The sequence below is a fragment of the Gambusia affinis genome, linkage group LG09 (genome assembly GCF_019740435.1).
Source record: "Gambusia affinis linkage group LG09, SWU_Gaff_1.0, whole genome shotgun sequence".
Taxonomy (NCBI): domain Eukaryota; kingdom Metazoa; phylum Chordata; class Actinopteri; order Cyprinodontiformes; family Poeciliidae; genus Gambusia; species Gambusia affinis.
In genome coordinates this window covers 22,122,742-22,144,224 of record NC_057876.1, presented here as the reverse complement: position 1 = coordinate 22,144,224, position 21,483 = coordinate 22,122,742, and the positions used below count along the sequence as shown (strand labels likewise).

Below are 21,483 nucleotides of genomic sequence, written 5' to 3'. Positions count from 1 at the left end.
CTGCTTCGATTGAAAGTCCACTTGAGAAAACTTTTTTAGTGTTGTAATGTAGTCATCCATGTCGAAAGTCGGGATAAGCGAGAGGAAAAAAATCACTATCTCTATTATAATCTATCGCTGCACTTGACTTGCTTCCCGAATCGTTTAGCCTAGCTCGCTGTCACTTACTCGGCAGTTGAGGAGTGAACAAGACGAACGTCTGGGATCTTGAGCACCCCCTGCCATGAGGCAAGAGAACTGCCTGCCTCACCTCGAACCTGTTCTCTGCCGTTTATAATCGCTCATTACACGAAAATATTACTGATATTTATCTTAGTACTACAAAGAGGTGGGTACTCAAAAAATGTAATCGATTAATAATTGTGATGTACTTATATTATTTATAAGTTAGATAGAAACGAAGGTAGAGCTAGCTCTAAGCTTGGCTTGTTTGTTGTTGTCATAGCAACTCCATAGCAACTGCCTGCTAAGATGGCTGTCAATGGGGATGTGCTGTGGTGGGGCAGGGGTTGAGCACAGCCCACATGAGGAGGCCTTGGTCCTCGACGCGGCCGTCGCGGGTTCGATTCCCGGCCTGGTGTCCTTTACCGCATGTCTTACCTCTTCTTTCATTACCCACTTTCCTGTCAATTAACTATCAAATAAAGGCCACTAGAGCCAATAAAACCTTAAAGAAAAAAAAGATGGCTGTCAATTTCAAAGTTCATGGAAGTGAAATGTGACATGAGAACTTTGTATTGGTTAAACAATCAGCAACAACTTTATCATTTATCGTTGTTTCAAAGTGACACTTTATTAAAATATACATTATATTAGCTGGTCAAATAAATGCTCAGTTTAAATCCTCAAACTATAACATCAAAAAAGAAAAAGAAAAAAATCACAAAATATAATTTTAAATATTAAAAAACACACAAATTATATATTTGCTCACATATTTTAAATTATTAAATATATCTTACAATTTTAAATAAAAAAAATTATAAATTTCTGTGCATCTGTCAACCTGGTGTAGCTGCTCGGTAGAGACTGCATAGGGGTAATTTTTGAGTGCAAGTCTGCTGAGGAGTGCGGTGGGAGGAGACGCTCAGATGATGTTGTGCAGAGCGAAAACCAGAGCGATGAGGGTAAGAGAGGAGGAACAGACGGAGGCGGAGGATCCAGCCTCCGTGAAAGGCTGGGTGTTTCTCAGCATCCAGTCCTTCTCCTCCTGCAGCCCCTGCTTGTCCAGCTCAGGGCCCACCAGCCGACGAATCATCTCATAGTAATTATTCAGCCACTGCATCTGGAGATGGAAATACATACATATATTCTTAAAGGTGGGTTCACCTGATAGTCCGGTGGACTCGGTTTGATTGGAACCAAAACTGCAACATTTGTTACATTTTCAGCTGATGCAGTTTGCTTTCACACTGCACTGCACCAAATCTTTTGAAAAACCTGTTCCCCTCCTCACCTGTGCTGGTGCTGCACCAAAAACTACTGAATGACACAACATGGCAACCTCTGAAGAACACACTGAGTGAAACTTCCTTCTTCACAAAATGTAAACAAAAATGGAGCGGTGTCGGATTTTAGTGGTTGTAGGGTTTCTCTTATCTTTGGTTTCTTACCAAAGATAAGACATTTCTCCCGCTAGTGCTAGACTCTTGAGTTTGTTTTGTTTGTATTTACCCAGAATGCCCTGCTCTGCTCTGGTCCAATTTGCATTTACATATGCATTCGAGCTGCACAAGAGTTCACTTTTTCAATTTCCCAGGCACATAGTGCCATTACAGTATAACGAAGCCTCTGAAATTGGGCTGCTCTCTCTTTAAAAACTCCTGCTCTTTCTGAAACTCTGCTCAAAGAAGTTGGTTTTACATAATGCTGTAAACCGAGACCTAGATTTGTAGGCAGAGCAGGATTTGCTTTTTTGGCCCAAATTGGAGTTTGAAGGCACATTCACATCTCCCCTAATGAACCGGACTTTCTTAGAAAACAAACTAGAGTTAAACTAAAGAGGCCCACACGTTGGACACCCCTGAACTAGTTTTAGAGATTAATAAAACTGTGGGGACTCAAACTACAGTCATACTGCAGGTAAGATACTCACAACTCTTCACTACTCATCACGGCCCTGATTGAAGACTTCTCCCTCTGTATTTGAGTAAAAAAATTGACATGTTTGATCTAATTGTGGCACTGCATGTAGAGTGAAGTTAAAAAGTGAACTTTTCATTGAGTGTGCTGAAATATTTAAAGCATACCCAATGGCCGTTATGATTTATTTATTACTACTAGTGATAAAAAAAAATTGAAACAGTTTAAAAATATATTTAACAAAAACTAAAAGATGGGATTTAAGATACCTTATATCTCTGTAAAAACATAAATGAGTTAAAACAATACATCAAAATATCTAAAAAAAAAAAAGAAACAAAAACATAGAAGCTTGCTTCACACGTGGTTTTGTTTTCTTTTGCGTTGTTTTGATCTCAGAGCTGCAGAGACGCTTCAACCACAAGAGTGAGAGGGGATTTTAGGAGGAAGCTAGAACCAATGTTGCAGGAAAGAGGAAGACAGGGCCCGTGTCACACTATCGAACGTCCCAGAGGTATTTACAAATTAAAACAGGAAACTGATGGCAGCGTGCTATGGTTCATGAATCTGCATCTGCCTGGTGTTTTGTAATTGAGAGATCGCTTCTGCAAAAGATTCCTCACCTGCTTTGCACTGAGGAGTGACGTGTCGATCAGTTTTCTGTCGTATGGGACCAGAGACACGGTGTCAAATGTCAGGAAGTTATGCCCAAACTGAGAGACAGACAGGTCCGTTAGTGATAAAGTTACTATGAGAAACATTTTACCAATGATGAGCTACAGCTTTCTGTTTGCTCTCTACCTTCGTATGAACCGGGACGGTCACAGCGATGTCTTCAATCCGAATGCCAAAGTCATTATCTTTGTAATATCCAGGTTCTGCAACCAAAAGGGAAACAGAATTGATTTATATACATATTTAAAAAAGGGTTTAATCACTTAGAGCTATTTTCTGGTTTTGCATTTTAGTTATCCTGCAAGAGCACAAAATATTACCAACTAATTTTGTTTAGTTTCTAGTGCAAATATCTTACAACACTTGAAATAAGTCCAAATAACTTTTCAACAAGAAACATGAGATTATATTATGTCGTTAATTCCTTAATATTCATGAAAAAGCACCAGTTCCACTGGCAGATTGTTTAACTTGCAACTTCAAAAAATATCTTGTTACTAAGTATATTAATCTTCTGGTGGAACTACTACTTTTTAAAGAAATATTAAGAAATTATTTACTTAAAAAAGCTCCTATTTCTGGCTAAAAAGTCACTTTTAGGTTAGTTTTGTCTTATTTTAAGTGAATTAAGACATTTGAACAAGAAATTAGAACAAATTAAGTTGGTAAGATTTTGTGTTTTTTAAGTGTAGTATCTTTTCTTAAGTAAATAACTCCTTAATATTTATTAAAAAGTACTATATAAATGGGCAGATTCTATCACTTATAACAATACATTTTTCCATGTTGTAAGTTAAATAATTGGCCATGGACACCAATACTCTTTTCAAAATAAGCTGTATTTCTTGCTGAAAAGTTACTTGTGTTACTTAAGTTACTTCCTTGAAGTAAGACAAAAGTCTTCCTTAAGCCTCCTTAGATCCAGACATGTTTAAACTTTATTAATTGATTTTAGTTAAGTTCATTGGAGTCCACAAACAGAGTGATTTTGCGTTATCCTGAGAGGTTGATGAATTTACAGAGAGCTCACCGATAGACGTGAACATGCCAGCTTTAAAGGGAATGTTGTTGCTCTGAAATCCAACCGGCCCTGGAAGCACATCAGAATAAAACATAAAATATTACATAAAGCAGTGGAAGCAAACCTACAAACATATCTGGTGTGACAACACTGTAATTCTGTTTCCTTATGATTAACAAAACCAGAACCTGAATATATATATATTTTAACATCCTGGGATATTTTCCTGCAGTCTGAATAAATTGTTTCTTAAAGGAGTGACTGTAATAGGACAGAAAAAATACCACTCCTTCTGCAAAAGCTCAGCTTGGAGCAGTTTTGAGGTTTTCTTATTTTAGAGGAACAAATGAAAGAGCTGCTTAGTTTTTTCCCACTCTGTGACAGAATAACTACCTCTACATGTTTTTCCACCTAACAGCTACATTTGTATTTACCCTGGTTATATTTGTATTACAATATAATTTATTGAATCATCTAAAATATTTACCAGGAACAAATGAAGCAAAAGCAGAGGAACTACTAGGGCTGAGGAGGCAAATATTTTGTCACAGTGCTGTAATATTTTCCTTTGTTACCGTCACACTGTGGCTTAATTACTTCAGCTGATGTGGGCATCGAGTGACGTAAACCACATCGCATGTGGTTGAATTGCAAAATGAAATGTTTGTACACATGTGTGCATTGCTTGCCAGGTTTTGAAATGCTCAACCGAACCCCCAGCTATTCAACTTAATGCAAACTCTCTGAGATTTAGTAATCAAATTAGATTTATTTAAATATATATTAGTGTTTCTGTTTCTCTGTGGCAACAAGTATTTAAAGGGAACCAATTCAGATGTTTTTGTGCTTCCATTTGAGTTTCTGCTGCTTCTAAGAACAGGCCAAGCGATAAAAAACAAGAAAACTTATTATCTTATTGCCTTCTCAAGGCAATAAGATAATAAGGTTTTTGGTGTTTGGTAAACAAGTCGTTTCAAAAGCCTTCCAAATGTTAAGCCAAATTCCATGGGAACTGCCCTGTTACCTAGCAACCACAGCCCAGCCCAGCCCGGTTACCTAGCAACCCAAGCTGAACCCCAGCTGGTTCTATCACTATATGTGCTGTGTAATGTAAAGTCAACAAAAAACAGAGTTTTCTTGTTAACTTACCATCCAGAAATCACTTTTTGAATTCCTGTTCAATTCAAATTAAATTCAGAAATACTTTATTGATTCCAAAGGGACAATAAATGTTGTTGTAACTCATTAATTCAAAGTCTTCAAAGAGTTTGTGTACGTAGTGATGGCTGTTGGCAGGAAAGATTTCTTGTAGAGGTCCGTATTACAGTTGGTTGTACAGGAGGCTCCTCTTCTGTTTTTCAAAGAAGTACAGCTGCATAACAGCACATCTGTTTTCACATATGTTGTGGGCGGCGTGGCAACCAGCAGATTGTTAGGATTTAAAGTGACAGGACGCCCTAACACAGCTCATTATGAAAGGAGCTCAAAATAAGCAGAATTGAGAAAACTAAAACCTCATTGTCAGAATGATTTATAAGAATGATTTTATGCAAAAAATGTAATGAAAGTGTTTTGTATTGACTTTAGACCAAACCTGTTCAAAGAAGCCTAATAGGTCACCTTTAAAAATCCTAATGAAAACCTTACACTCATGAACTCCAAAGTAGTTCCCCACTCCGTGACCGGTGCCGTGGCCGTAGTTCAGGCCCACCTCCCACAGAGCCCGGCGGCCCAGCATCTCTATGCGCACCCCTGTGGAGACACAAAAGGCCTTTTACAGAGCAGAAAGCAAACATCCTGCAATCTTCTCAACATGATGTGGAGGAAGAGAGCTCTCTAGTGGCGACATAAAAACACATTTCAGGGACGAGGAAGAGTGAAGCCAACTCAAAATGTGCTCCAGAGTTTCCCACTCACCGCTTGTCCCTGATGGAAAAACAGTTTGAGATATTTCAATGTTTCCCATGAGAACTCGAGTGAACGCCTCCTGTCAGTGGAAAAACAAGTTTAAAATACAAAGACAAAAAAATGGCACTTGACCTACTTTATTCATTTGTATGGAAACTGTTGACAAATTTGAATTTAGTTAACTAGAGAAAAATTAGTTGAATTTTTAGTTGTCAGAGTGACATAATGTGTACATTATGAGAGAAAAAAATGCTAAATAAGTTCACTGAATGTATGCACATTACTGCAAGCTGACAAAAAGTATGGCTAGTTCAGTTAGCTTCTCTTTTGTTAATCTGAAGTGAATTCTTTAATTTTATTTTTGTTAAACATAACGTCATAAACTAAGATTATTATAATATTTGCTTTCAACTAACAAAATACAATTACGTGCACTGCAAAAACACAAAATCTTACTAAGTAATTTTTGTCTAGTTTCTAATGCAAACAGCTTAGTGAACCTGAAGACAAATATAATATGTTATATATATATGCTATAAGACATAGGAGCATATTTTAAGTCAATAACTCTTTAATATTGTACTAGTTCCATTGTCTTGCTATAAGTGAAATAATCTGCCAGTGGATCTAGTACTTTTTCATCAATATTAAATATTTACTTACTGAAAATAAGTTTCTATATCTTGCTGAAAAGTTACTTATAAGTTACTTTTGTATTATTTCAAGTGCACTTGAATCTAGACCAAAATACCTGGTAAGACTTTGTGTTTATGCAGTGTACATAATTAAATTAAGTCAGTTATGCAAATGAAATTAGTATCTAATTTTCTTCATTTTGTAGAGTAACATGGAACTCAGTGAAAAGAAAAAATATGTTACCGTAAGTCAATGATTAATTTTTTTGAGTGTAGTAAGAGGCTATTTAATGTAAATGTCACCTTCTGCATGTCTGTGGGCGTCCCCCAGTGAACCGTGCGGGTGATGTCAGTGGTCCCGTCTCTGAGAGTAGCGAGAAACGCCGTGACTCATATTTTGCTCACGAGACCCGAAGTGAAACTGGAGGAGAGCGGATTTACTCACAGATACTGACCGCCGGAGTCAACCAAGAACATCTCATCAACCGTCAGCCTCCTGCTGGTTTCTTCTGACGGACTGAAAGGAAAAAAGAGCACAGGAAGTGAAACAGGTGAAATATACGACAGTGTTTACTGTTATAATACCGTATAAATATTTTTAAAGCTGTTTTTAATAAGAAAGGAGAATACATCAGGGATTGTTGTTTTCTCTAGAAACTCCTACGTGTTCACACGTGTTGAGTTCTGGAAAAGTTTAAACTATGAATTTTTCTTTTTAATTGTTTTTAGACGTCAGAGCAGTTGGTTGTTTGTTCGTTATACTTTCAGGTGGTTTAACAGAATTAGCTGCGAGACGAATGTTTGACTTTATTACTGTGACAAGCTGTACGTGGTGAAGTTACTCAAACAACGTAAAGTGTGAAATTAGTCGTCAACTAAAACTAGAGGAGCTTCTCATAATACCAGTTGCATATTTCCCCCTTTTTATCACACTGGAAACATATTTTAGTGGTGTTTATGTGACAACTTATTTGTGAAGTTGAAGGAAAAGGATTTACGTATTTAAAAAACATGCTATTTGATGAAACAACAACACAGTCAGAGCAGCATGTAATCAGTTATATTTGCTGAATTACATTTATTTGAGTCACTTTTTGAAAAATAAATACTTCTGGGAGTATTTTTACTACATTGTACTTTTACCTTTACTTGAGTAATTTTATAATGAAGTATTTCTGCTTTTACTCGAGTAAAATTTCTGGATTTTCTACCCACTGAAGGAAAAACAAACATGTTTAAACCAGAAATTCACCAAACACAGACACACACCTGCAGTTTTTGTTTAAGTTTTATATAAAAAAAAAACGGATTAAGAAAAATTTTCTTTTGCCTGATTTTGTTATTATATGAATTATTGCAGATGTATCCTTTGCTACAAATGATCAAGCATTCACTAAAACAATGCTATTTTATTGAAATTTACTAATTAAAATGTTTATTTTCTTATTGACTATTTATTTGCATATTTTAGTGTATTTCTGATTTTGTATTCAATATATGTTGTTACTCATATTAATTGAAATTCTTCAAATAGTTGTTATAGATGCTGATGGCTGCTAAAAGAGGTTAAATGAAAACTATACTGAATGTTTTTTCTCTGATTAATCAATTAATCTTCAAAATAATCAATTTCCAAACTAGTCCTTGACTTATTTTTAAGTGTTTTGAGGATGATATTGTTACGTATCAGAAAAGAAACCTCCACTGCGAGTTTTTAATGTTTTCTCTCTATTTAAAAAAGAAATTGCTTTTTGACATTCAAAACTGTCTCCTTATAAAAACTTTGATCATTTTAAGAAGAAAGGCCTCATTAAAAATTAAAGCATCAGAAAGAAGAAGACATGAGTTCATCTCACCTGTAGTGGGCGAGAGCAGCGTTTGGTCCGCTTGCAGAGATCGTCTCAAAGCTCGGGCCTCTGTTGTCCTTCTGTTTGCTGCAACGTTTATATTAGCTGTGACTCCAAAGTTTTAGAAATGCTTTATTAATACGACAGAGTAAAGCTGTGCATGTTAGTTCTCCGTAACGCTGTGCATTCACAGTTCCAACAAGTCGTTTATACACAAACGTGTAGGAATACGACCTCCTTTTCTGTTTGACATTAAGTCAGACTGAACTTTTCTGTTTTGGTTAAAAAAAAATTTTTTCAGCTTGTTAAATCGCAGAATAATGAGAAAGCTTTTCTTATACAATACTTTGTTATTTAGCAAAAGGAAATAATTAATGAAATCCTGACTGACCTCCATCATGCCTCATTCTATGAGCTAAAGGACAAATTGATCACTTTTACTCACTTCCTTTCTTCTCCTACTACTCTCCAACTTGTATTATTTGCTTTCAACTGTTCAACTGTTAGCTTTATGTTTTAGCTAATTGTTATTTTCATCTCCATATAAACTACATATAATCTGGCATTCAATTTGGCTTTGATGCTTTTGTGAAGATAGAAAGTACTAATGATTAAAAGGAGACCTATTATTATTAGAGGTTAGGATAAATGTATAGGCAATACAAAACATGTTCATTACATATTTACACAAAATCATTCTTAGATAGAGATTTTTGTATTTTCTATTGATTTTCTTTCGAAAGAGTAGTTTTAAGGCGTCTTGTTACTTTAAATCTAAATAATCAGCTAAATGCAAATTTTTCATAATAGTTCTTCTTTATCGTCAAACATCTTTGCATAAAGTGAAATAAAGGCAACATTTGCTGTGGATTGGAGCTATATCAATAAACTGAACTTAAACTGAACTTAACTGAAAAGTTTATGTTGGTTTAGGCTGAGACTCTTCTTCTGCAAACATCTGGTTGTAACTCAGTTTGTTGACTCACCTGCGACAGCGATTTACATATTCTGCAGCTCTCAGTTCGGTCACGTTCGCCACTGGGACGACTTTTTCCAGCCACATCAGCAGCTGGATGACTGCAACCGCATCCCTCACCTGAACAAGGTAAAAAGTGAAAGTTTGGGTTTGTTTTTTTCAGGCAGTAAATATGAATCTGTCTGCGTTTGGGACGTACATGAGCTTCCCTCAGTATTCGTTCCTCAGTCTCGTCTTTCACAGCTTTAGTTGTCAACACAGGAGAATAGGAGGATGTAATTAGTTTCTCCTGTATTAGACAAACAAACAGTCATTAATATAAAGTATTTCTTACAAATGAGCTGAACTTTTTGAAATGATCAGCATACTTGAGGTGTTATGAGCTCATAAAGAGCGTAGTTTGTATATTCTGTACCAATCCACACTTTAACGTCAGACTGTGCGACGTAGGTCATCAGATTCTCACGAACAGAGTCGTAACTTTTCAGCTGCACACAGAGGGAACCGGTACAGGACGCACTCAGGTACGCCTTCAGCTCCTCAGTCACTCTGTTTGTGTGGACGAACAGCCTGCAGGAGAACGAAAAGCAACATGCTCATATGCAGGACAGCAGGGCGTTTTGTTGGGTCTGAATACCTGAAAAATATGCATGTTGTTTTTAACATCCAGAAATTTAACGCATGCGCACAACAGTGAAGGGCAAAAATTTTATTTTATGCCATCCGAAGCCAAGATGCTGCGGTAAAACAACTCGGTAAACAAATGAAACCCGGAGATGTTGGTATCCAATGCCAAAAAACAGTCAAACCTTTTTTTACATAAAGAACAGAACAGTCAGTCCGTTACAGTTTTATGTTTTTAGTCTTGACGTTTTTTTTGTGATTATTAATAAGTGATCACTGTGGTAGATTAGCTACCGCTGCTATAGCTAATATAACAGCTGTGATTGATTAGCTAATTTAAACTCAACCTACTGATGAGCTGTCAGCGTTGGTGTTTAGGTCACCTTTTCCTTTTTTTTTTTTTTTTACCAAAACACTCAATCCTACAGAACATTTACATGTTAAGGTTGTCAAAGTCAAGCTAGCATAAATGAACTACTTCTCTCTCCCTTGCTATTTTTAATTAAAGCTTTATCTCTCTTGGGAGTGTTGACAACTAGTAGCCAAGCACTGTGTCCGTTTTACTTTTATATATCAGGCGTATATTTTAGATTTAGCGTGTTATGTTGACACCTCGACAGTTAAAACCAATGCTAGTCATGCTTGCAATGTGTCTATAAATAATTAGTTGTTCAATAAATAGATATAAACAGTGAATGACTGACCAGATCTCATCTAAAGTTAGAAGTGTGTAGGAGTAGAAGAAAGGATTGTAGGGAATGTCGTTTCCACGTAAATTAAAGAGCCCTGAAAAACAAAAACAAGCATCATCACTGACTTTAATTTCTTTCCAAACTGTTAATATGATTTATTAGTTTGACAGAGCACCAGTTTTTCCTCACATGCTGTTTCATCCAGAGCTGAGAGCAGAAGAGCTGTGGGTTGGTATGGATTGGTCGTCATCAGACTCCGTATCTGCTCCACCTTATCCTGCCACGTCCTTTCTGAGAGATCAAACATTTTACTTTAACGGGGCAGTACTATGTGTTTTTCAGCCATTTTATAACACAATCAGGTTACTTTGTTACCTTCAGTTGTTAGATCACTTATAAGAAATTTGAATTTGTAACTTAATGCCTTGAAATCGGACCAGTCAAAGTCTAAACCTAAATCAAACCAAGAATCTTTGGTAATACTTAAAATTAATGGACTAAAAAAAACTTTTATTGAGTTTTACAAAGTGAAACTCTCTGCAGCCGGTAGAAAAATCCAACATAAGACGTACAACTGTAATTCCATTCAATATATATTCACGCCACACTTTTCAGGTAATATTTTCAGGTAATCCCACTGAAATATATTGAAAATGTGAAAATCTTGAAGCAGTATGATTCATTCTGCAACACACTGTTTTGTGTCAAACGATAACTAAAATAATCTCAACCCCAGTCTGCTCAGGGATATTCTTTACTTTCTTAAATTTGAGAAAATTAGGATGTCACTTCACTTCCCTTCTGAGCAATATACACACACTTGTGTTAAACACTACAACTAACTATCACTCTATAACAATTTAGCTACAATTATTATTATTATTTACTTGCTTACTTATATTTTTCTATTTTTATTAAGTGAATCTGTGTATTAAGTTTTGCTAGGCTGCTCTTGACAGTTGGTGGTTGTCATAGCAACCACCAACTGACATTCCCCCCCCCCCCACTCCCCCACCCCGCCTTTTTGGTTTTTCTCTTCATGTTACTTTAATGTTAGTGGAGGCTAATTTTCTGCTTTTTGAGGTCATGCTTTTGTTATAAAGGTTATTCAGTTTCTTTTATTTGTATAATATGATAATAGTTACGTGATTTTAACATTTGTTAAAAAATAAATAAAGTTTTGGAAAAAAAAACACTGCTAAAGATGAAGAAAACTGGTTCAGCTGGGTCAACTTTTTTAGTTGAATCAATCTAAATACATTTTCCTGTAATTGTAGTTTATCTTCTGAGAATAAAAACACATTTGTGGTTTTTTGTTCTTTCCAGCTTGTTTGACATTCAAGTCATCTTCCTTTTCTTCATTACTTAATGGACTCCATCCAGTCTGCCAAGAATAAAAGAGCTACCTTTCTTATCCCGACTGTCAGGATAAGAAAGAGCATGCATCATTCTGTTCATGCTCTTAAAGCCATGCACAGAATGATTTTTACAGTTAAATGTACAGACCATTAGGTTTATGGTGCCCTCCATTTGGTGCATTTTTCTAATCTGCAGCCATAAAGCCTAATAAGACCAACACTGAGACAACTTCCTGGCTTCTCTAGTCCTTCTGAGTTAGTGTTTGATCTGCCAGCCAACCGTAGAAAACACAAACACAGACTTTATGGTTGTTTGAGGACTTACGAAGGACTCTATCAGGCAGACGGGTGAGGCCGTCTGCTGGGATTTGAGGTCTGTCTTTCCACACCTGGTCGACCAGGTTGACAGGAATGGACTTTAGGATTCGATTGCTGGACTCCAGACTCATGGCGTAGTTCTCTTGCGTCTCTAATGGAGCAAATTGCAGGAAAATACGGCCATTAAACTGAATCAATCTCAAGTAAACAGTCTGGATGGCGTCGGGTCTGGGTTCTCTTTCAATATGTTCCATCTGTTTGGTGCTTTATTGATGTTAAAACGGACTAACAGCTGAGGTGAAGAGGGTGAAAACTCACTGAGGGAGAAGAGGAAGGGATCAAAACCGATGTTGCCTCCTGCTGGTACCTCTGAGATGAGCCACTCTGCCACACTGATGATGGAAACTGAAACAATAAACCAAACATTTATCACTGACATCACAAAATATGGACAAAAACTAATGCAGAGTATTGCAAAGAGTCATCATTAAGTGAAATTCTGCAGATTAGTCTTAAAGTAAACCAAATCACCACTTTAAGCTTGATAATGACTAAAACATTAACCCTCTTTCTCCAATGTACATATATGTATAACTAATATATAGAAACTAAATGTAGAAATTAAAGTAAAGTAAGCATATTTGTATGCATTATGGCACATTCTCACACAATAAAATTCAAATTTATTATGTTCTCTTGTGTTTTTCTTAAATCCAATCATTTTGTTTTGAATTTCTGCCACATTAATACACTATTTTGATCTACTGGTATTTATTATTTGTTTTTCATCCAAGAAATACTCAAATTGGAGGAATAAAATCTGTCTGTGATTGGCTAGAGGAATGGTTAATGTATGTGTAAGATGGTTTTGGCCTTCTTGGTGTTCCATACACGAGTAGAAGGAGTGTTAGAGTGGATGTCTTGAAGTTTCTTTGCTAAAAAAGACTTTTTCACAAAGTGTCCAATACATTTCTATAAGTGTGTGAATTAAGTTTTTTCACAATGATTATATAATTTTTATTTCAATGTGCTGAAGCTAGCTATTACCAATGGCAGCTAGTTGTTAGCAAAAATGGTTACCAGCTATTTTAGAAATGTTTACTGTCTGTTAGCAAAATTGTTGCGTATTAGTAAAGCTGCTTGTGCATTAGCGTAAATGCTAATGAATAGCACCAATGAGGACTAGCTTATAGATAATGCTAGTTATCTATTAGCATATGGTAGCTAGTCATTAATAATGCTAATCAACCATTGGCAGTAAGTTTAAAAAGCAATTAACAATACCAATTAGCTATTAGGCATTAGTTGTGCTAATTAGTAATGCTAATAATTCCTGCATTACAATTTCAACACTTCAAACTCAATTTACTGAGACTTTTTAGTTAGTTTTAAAAACGTGAAAAATAATCATTTTATTTTTCTTCTTCACACAAAATCAAAGTCTTCAGTGACTTTGTTTCTATCTTCCAGCTCTGGTATGTTATTCATGTGTTGTCTAATTGTAAAATTTAAGTTTCCAATAAATGTTTAATAACATTTATCTAGGACTTTTAGTTTTGTTTCAGTTTTAGGTTGATGGATGTCTGACCATTAATTCTGGCACAGATAATGGAAAATTGATGATTCATGTTTCCATAATTGTTTTTACTTAACTTGTTTTTATAACTTGTTTTTTAAATATAAAAAGCAGTGAATTTTATGAGCCTTATCCTCTTGAAAAACAACAACTAAGAAACAACAATTAAATATTTCCTCTTGGATAAAATTTTTGAAAAAATGCTGCATGCTGCATGAGAAACAAACTTTGTTTATGGGAACTTTTTCATTATAAAACCCCCGTAATGACATGTTGAGTCTTTAAAAGGCTATTTTTGAAAAGATAAATAAAAAACACACCGCAACAATTTAAAAGGAATGCATGCGTGCAGCGCTGCCATCACAGCGAGGCGCGGTACAGTCACTCATACCGTCTTTCTGCAGCTCCCAGTTGCAGTCCAACTGTCTCTCAGCTTGGACCCAGTAGCGGCTGTCTGTCCACAGAGCCGCCTTGGTCTGAGTGACAACAGCAGTGCCTGGAAAAAAGTGGGACAACAGCTGCACTATGAAGTGGTTGGTGTTTGATTACCTAAAACTATAAATATCAAACTTTATACTGTATGTGAAAAACATCCTTAAGCTCTTCAAATGTAAGTTACAAGGTCCCAGATGTTCTAGAAGTGGTATTAATTATCCTTCCATTCATCCAAAATTCTTCAAGAGTCAAACACGACGTCAAAATACTTTAACTGTTCTGCCTCCAATTTTCTGGCCTTTAGAGGTGACGTAGCCTCCTTGAACGTGTTATGATAGGCCTCATCTTATTTGTTGCACAAAATTATTCCTAAATAATGAGATTTTAGTTTGGTCAGTTCTGACTATTTTGAGCTGTTTTAGGGCCTCTGTCACTTTAAATCCAAATTAGTAGTGGCTGACCACGACCCTAATTCAACATTTACACTCGCATATGAATATAGCTGCAAACGGACGAGCAATTATACAACCATATATCTTTGAAAAGCATCAGTAAAGCCTCCTGGATAACCAACAAGAATGCAGCAATTGTAAGTTAATTGTAAGTTAACAACGAAAGTTTTGATTTTCCCGCAGCCATTGTCCAGCGCAGACAGCAGTAAAACCAGCTGACCAAATGTGCTGGAACTCAGCTTGGGTTGCTAGGTGACGGTCTGGGCTGGGATGCTGTTGCTAGGTAACAACACAGTGCCCACTGGTTATGACTCAACAATGGGCAGGCTTTTTGAAACAGCTTGTTTTCTAGATACCAAAAAACACTCACTTACTGCCAAGAAACAGCTGGGTTGTGTTTTTAAGCCCTTGAGCTGTTTTTAGAAGCAGCAGTATAAAAACATGCAAAACATGAATTTTACATAATAGGTTTCCTTTAAACTGTGCCATCTTTGGGGTTTTGCAAGGGATTAGTGAAAGAAATATGAAAACTGTTCTTGTAACAGGCGGCAAGTCTAAATTGATGTGCAGAGAAGACAGTGGTTAAAGTACTTTTTTTTAATCCCGTATTGATGAATGTTACATGGCTTTGGAAAGAAACAAATTGGAAATGGTCAGGAAACATAAGTGGAAAAAAACAGTCACAGCTCATAAAAAACTCAAAAGAAAATATAACTTTTTTAAATATGTCCCTGAAAAACAGAAAGGAAGTATGGCATTCATTTTCCAACTTTGTAAAGTAGAACTTACTAGGCCCAGGTTGGATCCTCAGTTTGCCTTCACTGCATTAAATCTTTTAGAAAATGTTGGAAACATTTATCCGAGTTTACATGACAGCTTCACAAAGCTGTTGCATTATTGATTATCGTTAATCCACAACTCAAATCCCTGTTTCACTACAAGTTGAACTCTGAACTTGTGGTGAAACGCCAAGAGAACCTTATAGCGCTCAGAAGCGGGAAGTGGACTACAGCGCAGGGCATTCTGGGTAACTACAACCGAAACAAACGCGAAGGAGAACTAGCTTCTGGTCTCTTATCAAAGACAAAATAGAAATCCTACAACTGCTAAATTCTGACGCTACTTTTTGTTTACATTTCTGAAGAAGAAAGTTGCGCTCTGTGCCTTCTTCTGAGGTTTTATGTTGTTTCTTTAGTCGTTCTGGATGCAGCGCCACCACAGGTGAGATGTGGAACAGGTTTTTCAAAGGGTTTAATTTATTTGATGGTGCTGTGTACTCAAATGGTACTGAAGTAAGATTAGCACTACTTAAACATTATTTTACTCATGTAAAACTGAAAAGTAGCTGTCCAAGAAATTACTTAAGTAAGACTAAAAAAAGTATTTGATCAAAACATCAACCATTTAAAATTATGCCGAAATTTTATATATTTTAGGAACCAAAATAAAAATAACCGGAATTAGTCATAAAAAATAACAAAATCAGGCAAGATAATTTTTTTCCCTGTTCCTTACAATAAAAACCTTATGACACTTTGACAAAAACTGCAGGTGTGTGTCTGTGTCTGGTGAATTTTTGGTTAAAACATGTTTGTTTTTCTTCCAGTGGAGATTCCAGAAATTTTACTCAGGTAAGAGTAGAAATACTTCACAATAAAATTCCTCAAGTCACAGTAAAAAGAACATGGCAGTAAAAATACTCCTAGAAGAACAGTTTTTTCCAAGTCAATGTAATTGATTAAATGTAACTAGTTACTGCCCAACTCTACCCAACTAGCTAAGAATGTAACACATGTTGCAATTTCATCCCCAATTGAACTCTAAGCCCCAGAACTTTACAAAAACCCTGATTCTGATTTATTGACACATGGAGAGATAAAAACACGCTTGTTGTTTCTGCCAAATTTTGACTCTGCCATCTGACTGCTGCAACAAAAATCAAAGCCCATTAAAAACAGGCAACGTTTGTAAAAGCTGCATTTTCAATGTTTCCTTTCTAACTTACTTTCAGCTCATTCTCCTTTGACATTTAATGTCAACAAGGCATTTTTTTGTCCAAAAAACCGCCTCTCACCGGATATTTTCTCAGTTTCAGACATTTCCTTGTACGTCTGAGGGATGGTTGTGCTTTAAATTACCCTGGTATTACATCAGCAGATTGTGACATGCTCAAACAAGCCCATCTGGCACCAACAACCGGGCTGCAATTTGTGATAAAAAGCAACAGAACAGATGTACCAAATAAAGTGGTGAGATCATATTTAATTCACAGCTGAGTAAACCACTGAAACAGACTAATTTTCCACACATTTTGAACAGCTTTGCAGCGCCGTGTTCAGGTACAAACCTCAATTTACTGTAGGGCTGAAACAATTAATTGAATTAATCACGATTAATTGATAGGTGGAGTTAGGCACCAGCTCCGCTAACAGACAAGGGTGTACCGAGAATGGATGGATGATTAATTGATTGTTTAAATAATCGTCAACTGATTTAGTAATTGATTAATGATTAACTCAAAAAAGACCATTTACTGAATGAATAACATACATTCAGAGCAGTAATTAAGCCAAAACTGTACAAAAATGTCACCATTTTACATTTAGGTTAAAAAATAATATCTCTGTCCATAAATATCCTCTACCCAGGAGACCTCAAGAGGCAGGTTTAGCTTCACCTGGTTCAAAAATCATAATAAGCATCTGTTGTTATCTAATTATTAGTCAATTAATCTGAAAAATAGTCACCAGATCAGCCTTTCACTGTATTGATGTGAAGCAGAAAGTTGTTGATGTTGATGCATCCTTTGCTACAAATGATCAAGCATTCACTAAAGGAAAGCTGTTATTGTATTTTAGGCAATAAAATTTTTATTTTCTTATTTTAAAAAGTAATCAAATGAGTAATTTATTCGCATGTGTATGAAAAATATGCAGAATTTGCCAATTTTTTCATTTGATTAATCAATTAATCGTCAAAATTATTGATTAATTGATGACTAGTATAATTGTTACTTGCAGTCCTGGTTTTACTAATTTGATTTCCATTTAATTCAAATTAGTAAAAGCCTCTTCTATGACCAGCCTGATAAATCAGCAGTCAGGTTACTCTGCAAGGACAGGCACCATGAATGAGAGGACGCAATTAAACAGCGAGTGAAAGCGCTGAAAACAAAATGAACGACGAGTTGTTGAGGATGTGGGATGAAAGCAGAGGAGCTCGGATGTGGAGGAGGACGAAGAGGAGGAGGAGGATTGTACCTGCAGAGCCTGTAAAACCAGTCATAAAGGCCATCCTGGCGTCACGTGGGGCGATGTATTCACTCTGACAGAATTAACAAAAAAAAAAAAAAATCAGGCTTCAAATTAAAACCACACAAAAGCAAACAAGGATTTTAAACCCAGATGGATTAATTATGACAGCCGGCAGATGTACCAGGTGAGCATCAGTGCCAGGAATGATGTAGGCAGAGACATTCAGGGGCAGCATTTGGGCTCGCAGCTCCTGCAGCTGGACAGAAGTATTTACTGCTGTGCTGGGGAGATACTGCAACAGACAGACAGGAAGAACGATGAGGCGCTCACAAAGCAAGGAGAAAATCTCCACATTTCATTAAACCCAGCAAGCTGCTGAATTATCTCCTTCTCTATCGTCCTCTGTAATCATTAACGCTGGGTGAATCCACTCAGGGCAAACTGTTTAATGGAAAACTGCAGTTTATTGTTCACTGCTGAGTCTCACCGGTGGAGTCAGAGAACAGTTCCTCTCGGTTCGTTCGTATGCAGCGGCGCAGAAAAGATGGCCTGAAAATACATGAAAACAGAGCAAAAAGAAAATTACACATCCTGACTCAAAAGCAGCTCTAAACAATTAGATCAGCATTGACCTAAAGGAACTCAGTGTTTCAGCTGTTTTACAGTTTTCTGGAAGTTTGTTCCAGATTTGTGGTGCAGAGAGGTTTGTTTCTGTGCAGACAAAGAGTCAAAGCTGAAGATTTACAGGCACAAAAAGTCAGAATAAATGGAAATCAGAGCACAATCCTGCAAGACAACAAACAAATTTTTATTATCTATTTGTTCAGATGCAGCGGCTCTGAAAGATGAACTGCAAGGTCATGAAGACGGAGAAAAAAGACAGGAAAAGTTACAAATGTAACTTACTCTGCTGAATTGTGTTTTTTAAACATCTCTATCAATCAGACAGATTTCAGCAACAATGAGCGCTTTACATCATGAAAACACAAAATAAGAAAGTTGCCAGTTGATAAGCCAATAACAAACATTACATTTTGTTGAATTTCATCATCAAAATCATCAATCCTCATCAAATACAAAAACAGCTCTCAACAAATATGCTTTTAACATTGATTTGAGGGAACTCAATGTTTCGGCTGTTTTTTCTGGAAGTTTGTTCCAGATTTGCGGTGCGCAGAGATTTGCATCTGTGCAGACAACGAGTCAAAGCTGAAGATTTATGAGCACAAGGGAAATCAAACTGCATTTCTGCAAGACATCGCATCATTTCTCTAAAACTGTAAACCTGTTTTAGTTGCTCTAACGTTACAGCAGCAGCAGAAAAGAAGACAAACTCTTTACCGTTCAGTGCGACCACAGAAACCGCCCACAGCCACGCAGAGGAAGGCATCTTCAGCTGCACAGCGCTCAGACTGCCGGCCGACCTGATGTGCATGCAGGTTATGTGACGAGGAGCGCCGGGCGATGTTGTGAGCAACTGTGTGTGTGTGTGTGTGTGTGTGTGTGTGTGTGTGTGTGGGTGTGGGTGTGGGTGTGTGTGGCGAGCCGCCCTCTCTCTCCCTCTCCCTCGTCCTGCTCCTCCTCTTCCTCGCTGCCACTCACTATCTGCTTTCCCTGTGGCCCTTCCTGGTAGGACTCATAAGCAGAGAGCGGGTTTTAAGAGTAACTGTGTGCTGTGTCACTGTGACCAGTCATCTTGTTATTCAAATGTTTCTCTCGTCAAACATTATTTATAGACACATGAAATCAGAAATGTACATGTATGAAAATACACAACGTCTTCTGTCTGGTCAGATAGGAGAACCAGAATTATATTTTTTATGTTAATTATATAAAAAACGAGAGAGAGAGAGAATTTTAAAATTTCTTCAAAATAAGAAGTTTACACACATTTGTTGTTGTGTTTTCATAAATTAAAATGCTCTTTAAAGCTGCAGCTCGTAACTTTAATAAAAATAAATATATTTTTATTATTTGTTGAATCTCTCTATGTTGTGACAGTAAATAATCTATATAAAAAATTGAGCTTGGAAGAATTCTCCCAGTGCTAATTAGAAACAACCAATCAGAGCCAGGAGGCGGGTCTTAGTGCTGTCAATCAACTCCCACTTGCTCTCCAGTCATGAATGCTAAAGGTTAGGAATGGAGGTGAGAGGAGTAACTAAAGATTATACTCAAGTAAGAGTAGCACTATTTCAACATACGTTTGCTAAAGTAAACATAAAAAGGAGTAGAAATTACTCAAGAAAGAGTAAAAAGTATTTGGTAAAAAGTTTACTCAAGTACTGAGTAACTGATCCAAATGTCAATCCCTTAATATTTAAAAATACATAATCAGACAGATCACAATATAAAGTTATGTAGTAATTTTGTAAATTTAAAGACCAAAATGACAATAATTTATACATGTAGAATAATTACAAAAATAACAAAATCAGCCAAAAATATATATATTTTTTTCTCAAATCAGTTTCTTTCTACTTAAAACCTTCAGCTTTAGCAAAAACTGCAGGTGTGTTTGTGTCTGGTGAATTTTAGTTTAAAACAAGTTTGACTTTGACTTTATTGGCCTTATTGAACATAAAGTTTGTTCTTCATTCAGTAAAAATGCTCACAGTTGGTAAAAAGATCCAGGAATTTTAAACCACAGTTTAGTAAAAATACTCCTAAAGATTAACTTTTTCCAAAACGTCACTAAAGTAAATATAACTAGTTGGGAGAAATTAAATTATAATTTCTCTCAACCAGTTGTCTGAATGATAAGATTTTTATTAGATTAGATTTTATTTAATTTCTTGAAATTAAGAAGTTTACATAAATTTACTTTAAACAATCTGGGAAAAACAAGTAAAATACGATAAATCAACGGTATAGTTGTGATAGCTTTACATTTAATTTACCGTATTTTCTGGACTATAAGTCGCCTTTTTTTCATAGTTTTCATACTTTTTTCTTTCTTCATGACGCATTTTGTTGACTGATGCTTTAAATGTTAGTTGTTCTTGATAAAAGTTACATAAAGCAAATAAAATCTGAGATCCAATTAGCTGCAGAGCTTCACCTGCAGGCTGCTGTTGCTGGTTTATTAATGTGGAGCTCCAGATTTACGCTCATACTGTCCCACGTGTGACTGAATCGACCCGATGTTGTTTTTTATTAGGTGGCAATTCTGTGTTGCTCTGAGACTCACCAGCTTTGAAGATTTCTTCAAAACCTGGCAGAGCTGCAGACCAGCAGGCTGTTGTCTTCCTGACTGTTTCCTCTGTTAGAAATGAAGAAATCTAATTTAAAAACGTCCAGGTTTGACTTGTCAGACTCAAAGCACCTTCTTGTTTCTTCTCACAGAGTTATTTTTAGACGTCATGAGACCCAGACACTAAAGTTGGACATCTTATTATGTGGAAAGAGACCAAAACATCTGATTATAATCAGCATGCATGCCACACAACTCTGCGTTTGTAAGGCTTCATCTAATCAGATGCAGCTCAGTTTGGATCTGTTTTAAACCCCCAAAGGAACAACGAGAGTCAGAGAATTAAGAGAATAAAAGGCCAAGTGGCGTTAGAGAGCGACCAGATGGAGTCGGGCCCAAAGGTTTCAGGCAGAACCTTTAAAAAGGAGCAACGGCAG

The 21,483-nt window shown here is 36.4% G+C and overlaps 1 protein-coding gene across 1 annotated transcript; it reads right to left on the bottom strand.

Moving 5' to 3' along the window:
* Positions 1-393: 393 nt before the first annotated feature.
* xpnpep2 (X-prolyl aminopeptidase (aminopeptidase P) 2, membrane-bound) lies at positions 394-19,313 on the bottom strand. The gene is made up of 21 exons (XM_044127878.1): positions 19,195-19,313; positions 18,341-18,402; positions 18,035-18,145; positions 17,860-17,923; positions 14,104-14,208; positions 12,455-12,541; positions 12,144-12,287; positions 10,650-10,751; positions 10,473-10,554; positions 9,513-9,714; positions 9,344-9,433; positions 9,155-9,264; positions 8,178-8,255; positions 6,767-6,838; positions 6,625-6,685; positions 5,696-5,765; positions 5,426-5,530; positions 3,788-3,847; positions 2,884-2,960; positions 2,706-2,795; positions 394-1,285 (listed from the first exon to the last, which is right to left on the bottom strand). The coding sequence occupies exons 1-21, from the start codon at positions 19,286-19,288 to the stop codon at positions 1,088-1,090; spliced, it is 2,064 nt and encodes a 687-aa protein (XP_043983813.1). The 5' UTR covers positions 19,289-19,313; the 3' UTR covers positions 394-1,087.
* Between the last annotated feature and the right edge of the window lie 2,170 nt (positions 19,314-21,483).